At 41.7% G+C, this 16907-nt stretch overlaps 2 protein-coding genes and 1 pseudogene across 3 annotated transcripts in view; 2 read left to right on the top strand and 1 right to left on the bottom strand.

The window, feature by feature from the left end:
• DHX36 (DEAH-box helicase 36) overlaps positions 1-4059 on the top strand; it is a 35341-nt gene extending 31282 nt beyond the window's left edge. For both annotated transcript variants that reach the window (XM_050965847.1, XM_050965848.1), the window contains 2 exons: positions 353-505; positions 3658-4059. In XM_050965847.1, coding sequence (XP_050821804.1) covers positions 353-505; positions 3658-3843 — 339 coding nt within the window. In that variant the 3' untranslated portion in view covers positions 3844-4059. The remainder of the gene's footprint in view (positions 1-352; positions 506-3657) is intronic.
• P2RY1 (purinergic receptor P2Y1) overlaps positions 1-16907 on the bottom strand; it is a 1183293-nt gene that overhangs the window by 357265 nt on the left and 809121 nt on the right. The window lies entirely within an intron of this gene.
• Positions 14640-16382, top strand: LOC127056206 (disintegrin and metalloproteinase domain-containing protein 20-like; annotated as a pseudogene).

Genomic DNA, 16907 nt, shown 5'->3' with positions numbered 1-16907 from the left:
GTTGTTTTTTTTTTTTTTTTTTTGCTTTAACTGGAACTCCCATGCAACTACCTTAACTAGGAGGATAAGTAATTTGTTTGACTTCAACAAATCTTTGTGCTAAGGGAAATTGTCAGCATTCATGAACACTTTTTGATTCTTCACGTTAATCAAAAAATATGATTATATAATAAGTGTTTGAACTAGTGATTCACTACATGATTGAAATTAAGTTGATTTATTGATTCAGAAATAACTTTTAACAAATCATTTTAGGTAATGTTTTTTATTTGTATTAAGCAACCTCGTAATGTCATTTTGGATGTACTAATATACTTTTTAGTGTTACTGAATATTTTTTGACTTGTTACAGATTTACCTGTATGATTGTACAGAGGTCTCTCCATACTGTCTTTTGTTCTTCGGAGGAGATATTTCCATCCAAAAGGATAAAGGTCAGGATACCATTGCAGTGGATGACTGGATTGTCTTTGAGTCTCCAGCAAGGATAGGAAATCTAGTTAAGGTGATAGTCCATTTGCCTTTGTTTTATGCAGCTTTTCATAGTAATATCAAAAATATAAACTTGCTTAGACAAAAGGGCCCTTCAAATAACAGATCGCAGAATAACTATTTACAAATTAGTATATGGAGTTTATCAGGTTTTGAAGCTTTTATCTAACTAGTCCTTTTTAATTTGACTTTGTGTTTTTAAAAAAAACTGGGCTTTGTGTTAATTCTTTAAATGCTTATTTACACAGGAGGTTCTTAGAACCATAAAGAACTACTATTGGATAAAAACTAGGTAGTCTTAGAAAATATGTAAATATCCAAAAATTGGTTAAATTCTATTAAGTATGCACATGTATATTTGATTTTAAAAATCAGATTCTTCTGATTACCATTTTTCTTCCCAAGTCCACTTAAATTTAAGTCAGTACTTTGTTTCTTCCCATTTGAAAGCTGTTAATAGGATTCATAACTGTCTTGTTCTACTGGTTCTTGATAGTGACTGTCCTGTCCACCAACAGAAGGATATTCCCTTACCCACCTTGTCTCTCAAAATCATGTTGTTGTAGCTGTGTTGGTCCCAGGATATGAGAGACAATGACCTCTTCCACCAAAAGAAGTTGGTCCAACAAAAGAGATTCTCACCTACCTAGTGTTTTTCGTGATTTTAATTGTCATAACTGACCTGCAGGGCTAATAAATGAATGAAAAGCTGAGAATCCTAGTTTCTACATAGAACAGCTGTTTCTGGTGGGATCTGACAGGAATCAGTTCTCAGCTCTACACTATTTAATTTTATCAGTGTTCAGGAGGAAGGTGGGCACATAAAATCACTACCGATAGAGCTTGTAGATGACACACAGATTAAGGGAGTAGTAACTAATGAAGACGACAGGTCATTGATAAGCTGAGCTCAAGTAATGTCATACACCTAGGAACAAAGAATGGTAGGCCATACCTACAAGATGGGGGACTCTATCCTGGGAATCAGTGACTCTGAAAGACTTGGGAGTCATGTTGGATAATGAGCTTAATGTGAGATCCAACTGTGGCCAGAAGGGCTAATGAGATCCTTGGATATATAAACAGGGATCTCAAGAGTAAAAAGATTATATTGCCCTCTATATTTGACACTGATGCAACTGCTGTTGGAACACTGTGTCCACTTCTTGACTTGTGGACCCTACAGTATTGAGAAATTGGAGAGGGTTAAGAGAAGAGCCACAAGAATGATTAAAGGATTTTTAAAAGCCTTATTGTGAGACTTAAGGAGCTCAATCTATTTAGTTTATGAAGGAAAAGGTTAAATGGTGACACAGTCAGTCTATAAATACCTACATGGAGAGCAGAAATTTATAAGAGCACTCTTCAGTCTAGCACAGGGGTGGGCATACTCTGGCCTTGAAGCGGTTTTAAGCCAGCCTGCGAGCTCCCGCGGGGGTACCAGGTCAGGGACCACACCATGCAGCTCGGCCTCACTCCAGCGCTCCAGTTGGGGCACCAGGTCGGGGGCCGCACCACGCGGCTCCCGGAAGCTGCAGCATGGCCCCGCTCCAAGGGTCACGGGCCTCTCCATGCCTAGGAGCTGGGTAAGCACCATTCAGAGCCTGCACCCTTGAGCCTCTCCCCATGTCCCAACCCCCTACTCCAGCCCTAATCCCCCTCCTGCTCTCCAAACCCCTCAATCCCAACACGAAGCACCCTCCTGCACCCCAAATCTCTCAGCCCCTCCGCAGAGTCCGCCCCCCCAGCTGGAACCTTCACCTCAGCCCTGACCCCCCTCCAAACCTCTCAGTCCCAGCCCAGAGTACATACACTCCTACACCCCAAACTCCTCATCCCCAGCCCCACCCCAGAGCCCACACCTCCAACATGGGGGCAATGATATAACATGATCCAGTGGCCAGAAGGTGAAGGGTAGGCAAATCAGTCTAGAATTCAGGTGCAGTTTTTTAACAGTGAGAGTAACTAACCATTTTAACAATTTAACAAGGGTTGGGATGGATCACTGGAAACTTTTTAAAATTAAGATTGGATATCTTTCTAAAAAAAAAGCTCTAATTCAAACAGGAATTATCTCAGGGAAGTCTTATGGTCTGTATTATGCAGGTTATACTATATGATCAAAATGATCACATCTGGCCTTAAAATCTATTGATCTGGTTTCCGATGGTAAAAGGTATTAATCTCTAACCCTAATGGTTAAAGATTTAGAACCTTTTAGAATTATTTTATCATGTCTACCCTTGAGTTTTCCTGTCATTTTAGTTTTTCCAATCACTTTTTTTTTTCCTGTGGGTTTTTTTTAAATTTCTCACTCATGGTCGGTGTGGGGGAACCTCATGCAAATAGGGTGGAGTTGTCTAAAGAGGGGAATGCTGAAATTAGATACAAAATGCTGACAAATGCACAAAGTAAAGTGAGTGGAGGTGAATTTTTTTTACTCGGTATTTCAGTCCTAATGTGGCAGATTACTTGTAACTATAGAAAAAGAAAAATCACAATTTATTAAGTTGATTGAATTCTTAACCTTGAAAATAGTGGGAATTAATGGAAATACTGGCGTTTTACTGGCTAGTAAAAAAGAGATATTCAGAGATGCACATATATTTATACTTCTCTAAAGAGGACGTAGTTCAGAAACATCACCTGGTAGTCCATTATTAAAGAACAAACCTGCTAATTATTTACAATTGTTCTATGCAGTTTTGTTGTAACCATGTGGGTCCCAGGATACTAGACAGCGAGAAGGTGGGTAAGGTAATATTTTATATTGGACCAGCTTCTGTTGATGAGAGAGACAAGCTTTTGAGCTTACACAGAGCTCTTCTTTAAGTCAGTTCTTCCTGAAGAACCTGAACAAGAGCTCTGTGTAATCTCAAAAGCTTGTCTCTCTTTCACCTACAGAAGTTGATCCAATAAAAGATATTACCTCACCCACCTTGTTTCTTTGCTTACTTTAAAAACAGCTTTTATCTTTTAAGTGACAATAATGAAATTAGTTGAATATTATGGCTGTCATGAGGGGTATGATGACTATTTATAGCAGGATGAAAGATACTTGTACACCTGAGGGTCCACATGATTTTTAATAACTCACATAGTAGTGTTAAACTATAATTTTCTAGTTTGTATCTATTTTTATTCCAACAAACTTTCTTATTACAGGATTTAAGAGGAGAACTGGATGACCTTCTACAAGAAAAAATTGAAAACCCACACCCTGTGGACTGGAATGACACTAAATCCAGGGACACTGCAGTGCTGACAGCCATTATAGACTTAATCACAACACAGGAGAATGAAAGTCCCAGAAACTATGCCTCTCGATTTCAGAATGAACGTTACAGTTGACACTATTATGTTGGCGTTTGAGAAGATGACACTTCACTAGTTTCCTTTTATTTTATAGCTTTTTGTCTAGCTAGATGAAAGACTTTTTAGGGCAACTCAGTAATTCCACTCGTATTGAAGAGCAGTTAATATCAGTAGTTTATAATGGCTGTAGGTGCATGGCATCCAATGTTTAATGCAGCTTTTTAAATATGACAGTGCAATGCTGTTGGTGTCCCTTAGTGTATGTGGTTTATTTTGTCCTGTCTATACTTGGCTTCTTTATAACTGTAACTCTTTCAAGGAAAAGGTGTGTAAAATTCAAAATATTGTGTTTATATTGTACTATCTAATTCATCAGATGTCCTGCTGTCCATGGAAAATGTCACATTAAAGTTTTTTGGGGGAAAGTAATCAGGTATAGTAGTTGTCAAAAGGGGTTCAAACCAAGCAGCATCTTTCTTTCAAAACTTTCAACTGAAAGTAACTATTTTCATATTTAAATATAAACTATGTTCAATTTCTAGGCAAAGCAGCTGTTAAAGTGTACAGTGGTAAGAATCAAAATAATCTTGATCCCAGTTATTCCATCACTCTTGCTTTTCCTTTTGTACCCACTGATCATTATTGGCTGAAATTTCAGAATAAGGCAGTGCCTTATCATAGATAAAAATCATGGCAGGAATAAGCTGTGCAGGATTAGTTACATTCTAAATTTTCCTTTAGAAAATGGAGTAAACTTTTTTTTGCTAAAACTACACTTGTTATATTACTAGTTGTGTATCATGTTTGAATGCAATATGCTATTTGTAATTCCTTTTGTGAATCCTCCCTTAAGTGATGACATATTTGCCTTCTTTAGGATTTAGCACATCCTCACATGTTGGGTTAGGGAATTCCAAGCCTTACCTTGAAGAAAATTGACTTAAAACAGTGTATCAGTCTTTAGTCTCAGTTTATTTTTTAAAAATGCAAATCCTAGACAACATATCCTTACCTAGTGGAATGTAAGGATTTGCATTAACTCTAGACATGTTTATCTGTCATGTTAGCTTTTTGTATTGTTGCCATCATGAAAGAAATCTAACTTATTGGAAGCCTTATTCTTTCCACTTACACTACATACAAAAAGTGCTTATATTAAACTCCAGGTGCCCTGACATCCATTAAAAAATATGCATTACAACAATTAGCTCGCCACAATAGATACACAAGGAAGACTTAAAAAAAGGGGTAGGTAGAGGGGAAAGGAGAGTGTCTGCTCTCACTACTCAATCTCACAAATCACCCCTCTGCTGCTTGGAACACTCCCTGAAGGTTGATAAACTGGGCCCACAGACCAGTGGAAGGAGGGAACTGCAAAGAATGCCCTGCCAGCTTCCCTCCTCTCATAACAACACTGGTGCTCAACCTCAAGTGCCTCTCCCTGCAGGCTTGTGCTGGTGATTAAAACTTCAAGGAGAGATGTGGGAGTTTGAAGTTCTGTACTTACTGATCCATTAGAAAAATGCAACACTAGGAAAATAAGTTACAGTTCCAGATAAAACAAATATATATGTTCCCAGCCCAGGTATCCACTAAATCCTACTTTTAAGAGTATCAAGAGCTGCTCTGCTTTGGGGAATACATGGTGGATTCTTCTGGCCACTGGTTTTGTTTCATCCCACATGCACAGTGGCATTTGGTTTCCAGGTCAGTGGTCTTTATGTTTAGAAAAAAATTCTTTAGCTCCTGGCCAACTGGAAACTTGTTTGAAAGCTAATGCATTCATTGCAAGATTTAAAGAACAGCATGGTATTCTTCTGATTGTATTCCTCGACTACAAATAGAGAGAGAGCATCAGTCTCCAGCCACATAAATTGTACAATGTGGAAATTCAGTGTTTATGAACAAATGCACGAAACCTATTTTTTCCCCCATTTACTACTTTCTCTGTATTCTACTCAAGTTGCATCCAATGTCACTTGCTGAATGTAGCTTTCTGCAAGTATTTCTAGGCTGTTCCACTAGTATAGCTGAGAATGTAAGATGAAAAAAATCCCTACTTTGAAGGTTTGCATGTAGCATTATTCTTATATCTGAATTACTGTTTTCCCATGCATTTGATTTACGTTAAAATTGCCATTTCATTTTACTTGGTCAGATGTACATTTTAATGTATTGTACACTGAATCAGTTATTCACTGAGACGGTACACACTAATATATACCACAAACATATTTTAAAATCGTAAGTTCTTGATGAATTTCTGAATCTAACTCCCACATTCTCAGCCATTCCTGCCTAATCTGGGTTGCATTTTGCTAGGGCTAGCCAGAAAACAAACAAAAGATTCTGTTTCACAAAAAAATTCAAGGTTTGTTGGAAACTTTTTTCTTTCTCTTGGAACAAAAATGAGAACTTTTTTAATTTTTTTTATTTATTTTTGTGAAAATCACAAGAGACCTCAGTAACTAGGGCACTCACCTAGGATGTGTGAGACACTTTCAAATCTCTGTTCTGCCTAACACGGAGGAGGGACTTGAAGCTGGGTGTTCCACATCCCGCATGAGTAGTCTAACCACTCAGCTATGGGCTGGTCTGCAGCCTCTCTCTGGCTTTCACCAGAATTTCCACGCTGGACCTGAGAATTTTCCCTGATGCAAGTTCTTCCAAACACTTTTCCACAAAATTTCTGTTTTGACTAATCAGCATTTTTAGACAGGTTTTTTTTGTCAAAAATTTCAACCAGTGCTACGCTTTGCATGTCCTCTGTTGTTAAATCTCATATAGTTTCCCTTGAAGCACTGTTCAGTGGAGGGATTCTTTCAACTGGACCCATTCACATGTTCCACCAATGGCATGCCTGCCATGGCAGACCCTGTGGTTATATTCTTAACACATGCTAGATATTTCTATCTTTTCTAGATAACTTTGGAGATGAGTTGTTGAACTTCCTGGTGAATCTTAGCATTTGTTATACATTCATTCCTTTTCATATCTACTATCTTCTCAAGGAATTTGACATCTGTCCATGCCTTTGGTGTATTTCTAGTTTTCACATCCATATGTTAAAGTAGAAATAAAATGAGCTGATTTGTAGTTTTGTCTTTAAACTGTAGATTTTGATGACCAAATCTTGTTTAATCATGTGAATTCAGCTGTCATCTTGCCAAGTTGTGACATTCCTTCCTTCTGGATATCCCCATGGACTTGCATGTGACTGCCAAGGTGTACAAATTGCTTTCCTTTGCCTTCTAACATACTGTTTGAGTTGACAGTTACTGAAATTCTTGTTAAATTTATTTTTCATAATTTCATATTTTGCAATACTGGAGTGTTTTTTGCTATTTGCTTGTATGTTGGTTGACCTGTCACTTAGAGCTATGTTGTCAGCAAAATCAAAATCTCCTAGTCTACTGTTAAGTTATGTGATGCCTGTGTTGTTTCTGTCTAGTCTATTTCTCATAATAAAGTCAATGGTAATACCAAACAGGACAGTGCATCCTTGTATGTTAAACTATTTGCTTAAGTCTGTGTTTGCTTTAACTGCAAGCTGCATCTGGATTTTTTTAAAAAAGCCTTAATGATGAGTTTTTATTGGCATACCATAACACTTCAAGATGTTGCAAAGTGAATCACAATGGAGGCTGTAAAATGTTTTCTTAAACTGTATGATGAATGGGTTTTGCCACTCGATGTGCTCTTCAGTGATTGTTCTTAAAATGAAAATCTGGTCAGCCCATGACCTTCCAGGTCAAAATCTAGCTTTTGCCTCAGCTATCCATCAAGTGCTTTCTTTATCCTATTTAAGATGATGCAGAAGACTTTGCCAATCACTAAAAAGGAATGTAATACCTAACCACTTATTGCAGTCACTTAGGTCACCTTTCTTTGGTATTTTGACTATAAAGCTATTTTTCAATTATTCTGTAAGCTTTTTCCAGTTGTATACTGTGAAAAGTTCAGTGATTTTTATCAGTGGTCTCCTCACAAGCTTTCACTTCCTTGGTGACTGACTTGGTCTTCACCCGTAGCTGTTGTCCCAGGTTTTAACTTTTATTGCATCTTCCATTTGTTCGTTATATGAGATGTTACAGTGTCTGGTTCTAGGTGTTAACATTCTTTGTCAGTCAGCAGTTTCTTACAGTGTTCTGTTTAGCACCTCTGAAAAGTGCACTGCCCATCATTCTTTGATCTTTTTCTGTTCAGGTCTTTCCTTGTTTATCCCTAACCAGGTCCTCCAGCTGGTATAAACTTGCCAGATAGAAACTTACTGGCTGATAAACTGTTCTTCTGCCACCTCATTCAGCAACTGCTTCAACTTCTTTGGCAATATTAGCCACAATCTTCCTTTTGTCTCTTCTCTCACGTCTTTGTCCTTTGTTTTTATACAGCTTTTGCTGCTGATTTTTTGAGGAGTAGATATTTCCTTTGGTGTTTATTTTCTTTCAGATAGTTTCACCTGTCCTCACTTATTCAGACTACAGGTTTGCTTCTCTGGAAACTAAGGGTACGTCTACACTACGTGACAGATCGGCGGGCAGCGATAGATTCAGCGGGGATCGATTTTATCACGTCTACTCTAGACATTATAAATCAACCCCTGAGCTCTCTCCCGTCGAGTTGATGGGGAAGCGGAAGCAGTCGACTCACCGCAGTGAAGACACCATAGTAAGTCAATCTAAGTACATTGACCTCAGTTACGTTATTCACGTAGCTGAAGCTGTGTAACATTGATTTCTCTCCCCCTCAACTCAATGTAGACCAGGGCTTACTACAGTTGTGGTGGTATCTACGATAGTGTCAAACAGAAAGGACCATGACATATCAATGTTGACTTTTTATGGTAGATCTAAGGGCTTGTCTCCACTTACCAGGGGAGCGACAAATGGCGATCGATCCACTGGGGTTCGATTTTAATGGGTCTAGTAAAGACCTGCTAAATTAACCACCTATCGATCATTCTTCCGTCGACTCTGATACTCCACTGGAATGAGAAGCATAAGATAAGTTGATGGGAGAGTTTCTCCCGTTGACCCAGCATGGTGTGGACATGACAATAAGTCCTGAGGTTTGTCGACTCCAGCTACATTAGGCATGTGGCTGGAGTTGCATAACTTAGGTCAACTTAGCCCCATAGTGTAGATCTTTAAATTTTGTAGGACTTGACATCTGTTCTTTGATTCAGTTTGAAATGGCTGCTCTAATGTCTAGTCTGTCATTTGCTGATAATTTTCTGGGTGCTTTTTGGGTTGGTTTGTTTTTTCTCAAGTTTGATCATCAGTCTTTCCACATGCAAATTGTGATGCCTTCAAATATATGCTCTGACCTTGTGGAGAGTTGATCTAAATTTCCTTCCAGTACCATGGTTAGCCTGATTCCTAGTGACTTCATCTGGGGAATTCCAAGTTACATAATAGGTATTTTTATGTGAAAATAGTGTTTCCACTAATTATGAGGTCTGATGGCTGGCAGGCACAGTTATACCAGTTGTGATAAATGAAAGGGAGGTAGCTCCCTTTTATGGACACCCAGCCATCCAGTTAGCTATAAAATCCCTATTAGTGGCTGTTCTCTACTTGCTTTACCTGTAAAGGGTTAAAAAGTCCATAGGTAAAAGGAAGGGAGTGGGCAGCTGACTAAAAGGGCCAATGGAAGGGTTAGAACTTTTTAAAATTAAAACAGGACTCCCCTTTTGTCTGTTTGGGTTGTTCTCCCATAGAGCAGGGACAGGGCTGAAACTATGCTGTAAGAACTTGGGCTAGATATGAAAAATCATTCAATCATACCTAGAAACTACTCATTTGAAACCCCAAATATGTAAGTAGATCAGGAAATGTCTAGGAAAATGCGATTAGGTTTATATCTTTTTTTTTTTTATTTCTGTAAGGCTCGTGGACTCCTCTGTTCTAACCCCTAAATGCTTTTGTTTTGTTTGTAACCATTAACCTCAAGAAAATCATTCTTGATGCTTAATTTATTATATTTGCTCTTATTAAATCTAGCAATAGCCTAAATTTCGGATTATTTTTTCTTTGTTTTTAATAAAATTTACCTTTTTTGTGTGTCCTAAGAGGTTTGTGCACATGTTGTTGAATTAGCTGGTGGCAACAGCTGATTTCCTTTGTTCTTCTTTGCTCTTCCCTGGGAGGGGGAGGGGGCTGTAAGGACTTGAGGGTACCCCATAGGAAGGAATTCCCAAGTGTGCCTTCCTGAGCCGAAAAAGGGGTTTTTTTGCACTTGGGTGGTGGCAACATCTACCGATCCAAGGTCAGAGAAAAGCTGTAACCTTGGGAGTTTAATACTAGCCTGGAGTGGCCAGTATAAATTTTTTAGAATCTTTGGGGGCCCCACCTTCTGCACTCAAAATGCCAAATGGGGAATCAGCCTTGACACCAGGCTTTAACTTCTCTTATTTTGGGAACCAAGGCTAGTCTTGTCCATTCCTTTTTCTCTGTTATCTCCAGCCTTGGCACTGAAGGTCCCCAATACTAAGCAGATGGCATGATTGAGAATATTGTCAGAATTCATAGGCAAATGCAGAATGGATCTCACTGTTGATCTCATCATTGGTGTGTAATGTAGAATTGTGATGTTCATACACAGTGTTTGAAACCTACTTTGGAGCAGTTGGCTCTGAGTCTATAAGTGATTTCCCTGGTTTGGAAGTCATTTAGTACTAGACCCTTTGAGTGGTAGTTATCTTACCTCCCCAAATATATTATGGCTTTATTTTAATTTCTGAATTGCTTTTTCTCAAGTGTTGGCCATTGATATTCATTTGCTCATAGGATTTTAAGATTACATGTCTTTTTTTCTTCAGCTGCCCGTCTGTTGTTGCGATAGCCACTGTTCTAATATTCCAGAAACCTACTTCCATAGATGTTTACCTTTACTAATGAACTTCTTAATCTGGGCTTCCTGATGACTTTCACTAAGGCTTGTCATTCCTGCTGAGCCAGACTTCATTATTTGGCATGCTGTTTGATGGAATTGCTAACTTGTTGAGTTTCATTAACTTAAACATATTCATTACTATGTATTAGCTCACACATGGTGACATCACACCTTAAAATATAAAGGCCACACTACAGATCTACTGAGTAAAAAGGTGCACTTTCACTTTAAAGCATTTGAAACATTTTCAGAATATCTCTGTATCTAAGCTGTTTAAAGTCTGTTTTTGTTTGCTAGATTCATGGTTTCATTCAGTAGAAGGCTTATTACATGAGTACAATGTAAGAAAATGAAAAATAACCTAAGCGAAAAGTACTGTACATGAATGAGGCATTATAATTGTTATAAACTGCTACACTACACCATTTATGGTCCTGAATCAGTTTAAAAAATTTTGATATTTTTAAAAAAATACCTCTGACTAATCCCATGCTTCTGAAGATAGCAGACACTAGTGATGAAGGAAGATGATGCAGACTTTTTTCCTTCATGCAATGCCTTTCAAGGTTCTTTACTATTGTGCTCAACCTACAATTCTTCCTATGTGTCATCTCACTCCATTTTATCCTTGCTACTTTTGTGTGACGTAGCACTCCATATGATTTTATGAAAATATTCTGAGTGTAAATATAATGTAACTGGAATACGCTTCATGCAAATGGTCTCTTGTAAGATATCATTACAAAGCTTATAATCTACTGAGTGTGGTCATCCTATTTGTATAAAGGTATCATTCTTAATCACCTACTGCTTTTCCATTTAGAAGGAGGGTGGAGACCCAGAGAGACAAAAGATTCCTATCTTGTGCCAAAACTATATAAGGGTGTGGAACAGAACAAAGGAAGTTCTAGTCATTAGAAATTCTCTAGCTATCACCTGAGCTGGAGCTAACAAGAACTGTATCAGGGAAAGGATTGGGTCCAGACTAGGAAGGAGTCTAGTCTGTGAAAGAAGCTTATTGGAACATCTGAGGGTGATATTTTAGTTGTAAGCAGTTTTTTTATGTTGTAACCCTTCTGCCAGGCTGAGTTGACAGCAGCAAGGGCTGGATTCAGTACATAGGGGGTCCTCTTCCAACACCGTCCAGTGACCAGGGAAAATCTTACACCCACCCCTGCGTGCCTTGAATCATAGAAGATGAGGGTTGGAAGGGACCTCAGGAGATGGTCTAGTTTAACACCCCTGCTCAAAGCAGGTCCAATCCCCAAATGGCCCCCTCAAAGATTGAACTCACAACCCTGGGTTTAGCAGGCCAATGCTCAGACCACTGAGCTATCCCAAAGAGGCAATGCTTCCCCTCTTGCAAGCATAGTCTCGGTATAGCACAAACTGTTTAATAACATGAGATCAATGACATCAGCATTAAATTGGGAAAACACCATAACCAGAGTTCCTGGACCAAACCAAGAGCGAAGACCCACCCCCACAAACTGGGCCATGTCCTTTCCCTTTGGTTCTTGAGTCCAGCAACCCAAAGTCCCCCAACCCAAAAGTCTCTGTCCTGGGTCAGTGTAGCCCTAGATGTCAAAAGTTTATCTGCAGAGTTTTACACCCCCCAGGGGGAAAGTGTGTGTGTGTGTGCAGGGTGTTACGGGGCACCTTACGTGATCTGAGGCAGACTGCCCTACCTCTCCATGGAGTTCTGCTTCTGCCTTCACCATGAACTGCTCCATTCCTCCAGTCATCTCTGCAAACTGCTCGACTCCACCAGCTGTCCTATGAGCTGCTCCAGCTATCTCATTCCACTAGCTGCTTAGCAATATAGCTTCAGGCTCCCCTACTAGTTAACACAGCACTCAGTAACTTTAGCTCTTCAGTGATTTCAGCTTATAGTAGAGAAGCCCTAGTGCTAGTGCACCATAAGTGAATTCAGCTCAATAGCCCATAACTAGATTCCTAATAAAGTCAAATGTAGCTCTGACATTTCAAAGCAAAAAGAAAAACAGGTACCATTGGTGCTTTAGACTCACAAAAAAGACCCACATCACCAACTACAAATACTTGCCCTTCCCAGCTGATCTGACTTCACTAAGATTTGGAACCCATGTCCCTTGTCTAGCGAGTGCTACTTCATTGATGGTGAGACTCTCCTCTGTCATAAATGTTGTCATTGTCCTTGATTCACATTATCAGGGTAACAACACTTTATTCCTCCTGCCCCAATAACAGAGAAACTGGGGAGCCCACGGCTGCCAAATTGACCATTTTGGGCTGCTGGGGGCACATGCTATGCAGGATGGGTGTGCCTATGCAAACAAGATCAGTCCTGAAGTTCTTTTCCACAATTCACCACCAGATGTCAGGGAAGAGCTCATCCTGACTCTGCTTCCAGTGTATTAGGCTTAGATGTGCATGTTTTGCTTGGTAACTTAGTTTGGTCTGTTATTACTTGGAACCACTTAAATCCTACCTGTTAAACTTAACGAAATCACTTTTGTTTAGTAATTAACTCTGACTGAGTAATACCTGATGGAGCAAACAGCTGTGCCTATCTCTCTATCAGGGTGATAGCGGGTGGCCAATTTATGAGTTTCCCTGTATAAGCTTAATACAGAGTAAAATGGATTCATTTGGGGTCCATTAGGAACTGGATGTCTAAGCCATTTTCAGTTAGGTCTGCTGCTTTGGGGAATGTGGTTCAGACCTGGGGCTGTGTTTGCAGCATGCCGCACGCTGCCAGGGGAAATGGGCTCAGACGTGTGTGCGTGTGTAGGGGGCAGGGGACTGAACCTGTCACACTGTGAGGTTTTTCTTATTTTTTACTTGCTCCCATTCTCAGCAATGTGCTTTCTGTGACGATGCCCTATATTCTTGGAACAGACGTTCATTGCCCATCTGCCAACAGTCCTTCATAGCCTTCCTTAAAACACTTTTTAGTTACAGAATCTTTATGTTGTCATTCCTGGTCTTGGTTTGAACCCTCGTTCCCGTACGCTGCGTTTGCTATTCACCCCCATAGAGTTTACAGTCTCAGGTTTTTACGTGTTTTTCAAAAGGCTATCAGGCAAACAAAACTCTTGTGATTATGAAAATGTCTTGTGCAGTGTGATAGGGAGAGCCAGGCTCACCTCTAGTGTGTATGTCAAATTACATTACAATACTACCTCCCCTGTAGCATCGTCTATGATCTGCAAGCGTAAACACTCTGACTTTGTACAGCACAAAAGGCTCCTAGATGCTGTAACAGTGAAAGAGCTTTAGTGCTAGGAAACAAGGTGTATGCTGCCGGTGACAGCCTTGCACTGACGGTGTAGAAGTGAAGGCGGGTCTGTCAGCACAATAGGCTGCAGTTCAGGATCTTCCATCTCCAGTAGCTGGGCTCAATCCGCTGAGCTACAGGGGCACGACACAGGCTGGAAGCGGGTCAGCTGAAAAAAAAAAACAAAAAAACCCAACAGCCCCTAAGGCAGCTCCCGAGGGCGCGGGACGAGTTGCTTTAGCGTCTTCACCCGCCCCCGACCTCTTTAATGTCCCTAAGGCAGCGCGCTAAAACCCAGCTGGCCTGAGCTCCGGCGTGGGGAGCCCAACGGGCTCTAGCCCCAGCGTTGGGGCTGGGACACTCCCGTTACGCCCCGCATCCAGCCCAGCGACAGGGCAAGGCGCTGGGGCGGGCGGGATTAACACACGGGCGCTGGGCGAGCGTTACTGCCGCTCCCGCAGCCAGGGCGGGGCCGCTCTGGCCTGAACGGGGCGCGGGCTGGCTGCGGTGAGCGAGCCCGACAGCCCCTGGCTCTCCGCGGCACCCGGCTGGATGGGGGTGGGGTGGGCGGTGCCCTCCGCTCCGGTGTTGGGACCCAGCAGCCGCCGCCTGCCCGAGGAGCAGTCGCCTGAGCAGCCCTCGCGTCTTTCCCGCCTCTTTGCCCGCGTGGGGCCGGGCCATGGCGGCGGCGGGGCCGCTGTGGGCGGGCTTTTCCGTGCCGCTGCTGCTCGGCTCCCTGCTGCCTAGCGCGGCCCGTGGGGGCGTCGGGACGGGCCGCAGGGACGGGTTTCCCCGCTACCAGGTGACGGTGCCTCGGTGGCTGGCGCCTCCTGCGGGCCAGGAGGCTGAGGGGCTGGTGTCATACCAGCTGCAGGTGGGTCGGAGGCTTCTGGTTGCTAACCTGCAGCAGAAGGGCCTGTTCCTGGCCAGACACCTCCCTGTATTCACCTACGAGCGGGTTGAGCTGGTGACGTGCCAGCCCTTCATCCCAAGCCACTGCTTTTACGAGGGCTACGTGGAGGGTGCCCCAAAGTCACTGGTGGTGCTGAGCACCTGCTCTGGAGGGCTGCTGGGACTGCTGAGGGGACGAGCTACGGGATCGAGCCCATCGAGGCCTCCGCCACCTGCCAGCACCTCCTCTATCGTCTGGGGGAAGTGGAGGGCACGCCTGCCTTGTGGGGTGACCACTGAGGAGCTGCAACACCAAGGAACCAAGCTCCAGGATGCGGGGCCCGCTGTGGCAGCCAGCCATGACAGATGGACACAGGCCAGTATATTGAGTTCTATGTGGTGGTGGAGAAAGAGCAGTTCATCCTTTCTAGAAGGAATGAAAGCTGCCTGACCAACCAGGTCCTCGAAGTGATCAATGTGGTGGATTCCTTTTATTGTGCTCTGGGGCTCATGTCATCGTGGTTGGACTAGAGGTCTGGACAGAAAACAACCTCATCACATTACTCGATACTATAGGCAATGCTCTTACTGAATTTAACTGTTGGAGGAATGATGTGCTCTCTCCTTGCCTGCAGCATGATGCTGGATAGCTATTTATGGCTAAACTATACAGAGAGTGTGCTGGGAGGGCATATGTATGAGGCATCTGCCTTGTGACACATGCAACATCCATTGTCACGTGGCATTTTTCTTCTGTGCTTTTTTTTCAGTCACTGTTGCACATGAATTGGGTCATAATCTTGGCATGTATCATGACTATGATAAATTTCATTGTAACAGAACTGTTGGCTGCATCATGGCTGCTGTGCACGTAACTACTGATCAGTTCAGTGACTGAAGTTGTGAAGTATATTTTAATCTCCTCCATGATGCTGGATTCTGCCTGGATTCTGCCTAACATCCCCGCGCCCAGCAAAATATTTAGGATGAAGCACTGTGGTAACAAGGTAGTGGAAGGGGAAGAGGAATGTGACTGTGGCACAGAACTGGAATGTAAAAAAGACACGTGTTGTCAGACCATGTGCAAACTGAAACCAGGTATGGTTTGTGCTTTTGGAAAGTGCTGTAAAAAATGTCAAATTCTTGCTAAAGGAAAACTATGCAGAGCAGCTGTTGATGAGTGTGACCTTCCTGAGTATTGCAATGGGACTTCAAAGTGGTGTCAAGATGATGTGTATGTACAAGATGGAAGTCCATGCAGTGACATGGGCTACTGTTATCGGGGAAGCTGCCATAACCACAATAAACAGTGTGCAGATGTCTTTGGAAGAGGGACACAAAAAGCTCCTCCAAGTTGCTTCAGTAACCTGAACACTCGAGGTGACTGGTTTGGCAATTGTGATGGTAAAACTGGAGCAAATTACAAAAAATGTAAATCAGTAATGTCTTTTGTGGAAGGATTCAGTGTAAAAATACCTCCTTTAGAGCTGCACACAGAAAATGGGCAGTTTCTCTTCGGCAAGCTTCCTAGTTGTATTGTGCACTTAATGGAGGTTGGGTCATCCTTCATCTCGGAGATGCTGATGTAATTTGGGGGTCTCTGGGATTTTGTAATGCCATGGACTCCATTGTAAATCATTAATTCTCCTTGGAAAGTTGTAGAATGTACTAGGGCCTAAAAGAGAAAACAGGATTCCTTTAAGAAGGCGGAATAGAGCTGCTGAAAACCAGATAATGAAGAAAGAAGAGCACCCCTATGAAAATACCTCCATGCCAATTATCAGCAACCAAGCCTGCCTTCTTCCATCCTGATCCCGCTCTATGACATGTTCACCAAAACTAGCAGCATGCCCCTTCCTCTATGCTGGTGACATGTAACTTCCAGTTGTTGTGAATGATTTTAACTTACAATATTTTCAATAAATAATTTAAATCAGCTTTTTCTTATACTCACATTGGTGCATAGACATATTAAAACCAGATTTTAAATGACAAATTACTCAAAAAATTGTATCTGCATTAGGGCTGTCAATTAATTGCAGTTAACTCGTATGAT

This window comes from Gopherus flavomarginatus, chromosome 8, assembly GCF_025201925.1.
Source record: "Gopherus flavomarginatus isolate rGopFla2 chromosome 8, rGopFla2.mat.asm, whole genome shotgun sequence".
Taxonomy (NCBI): Eukaryota; Metazoa; Chordata; order Testudines; family Testudinidae; genus Gopherus; species Gopherus flavomarginatus.
This window is presented reverse-complemented; position numbering and strand designations above follow the sequence as displayed.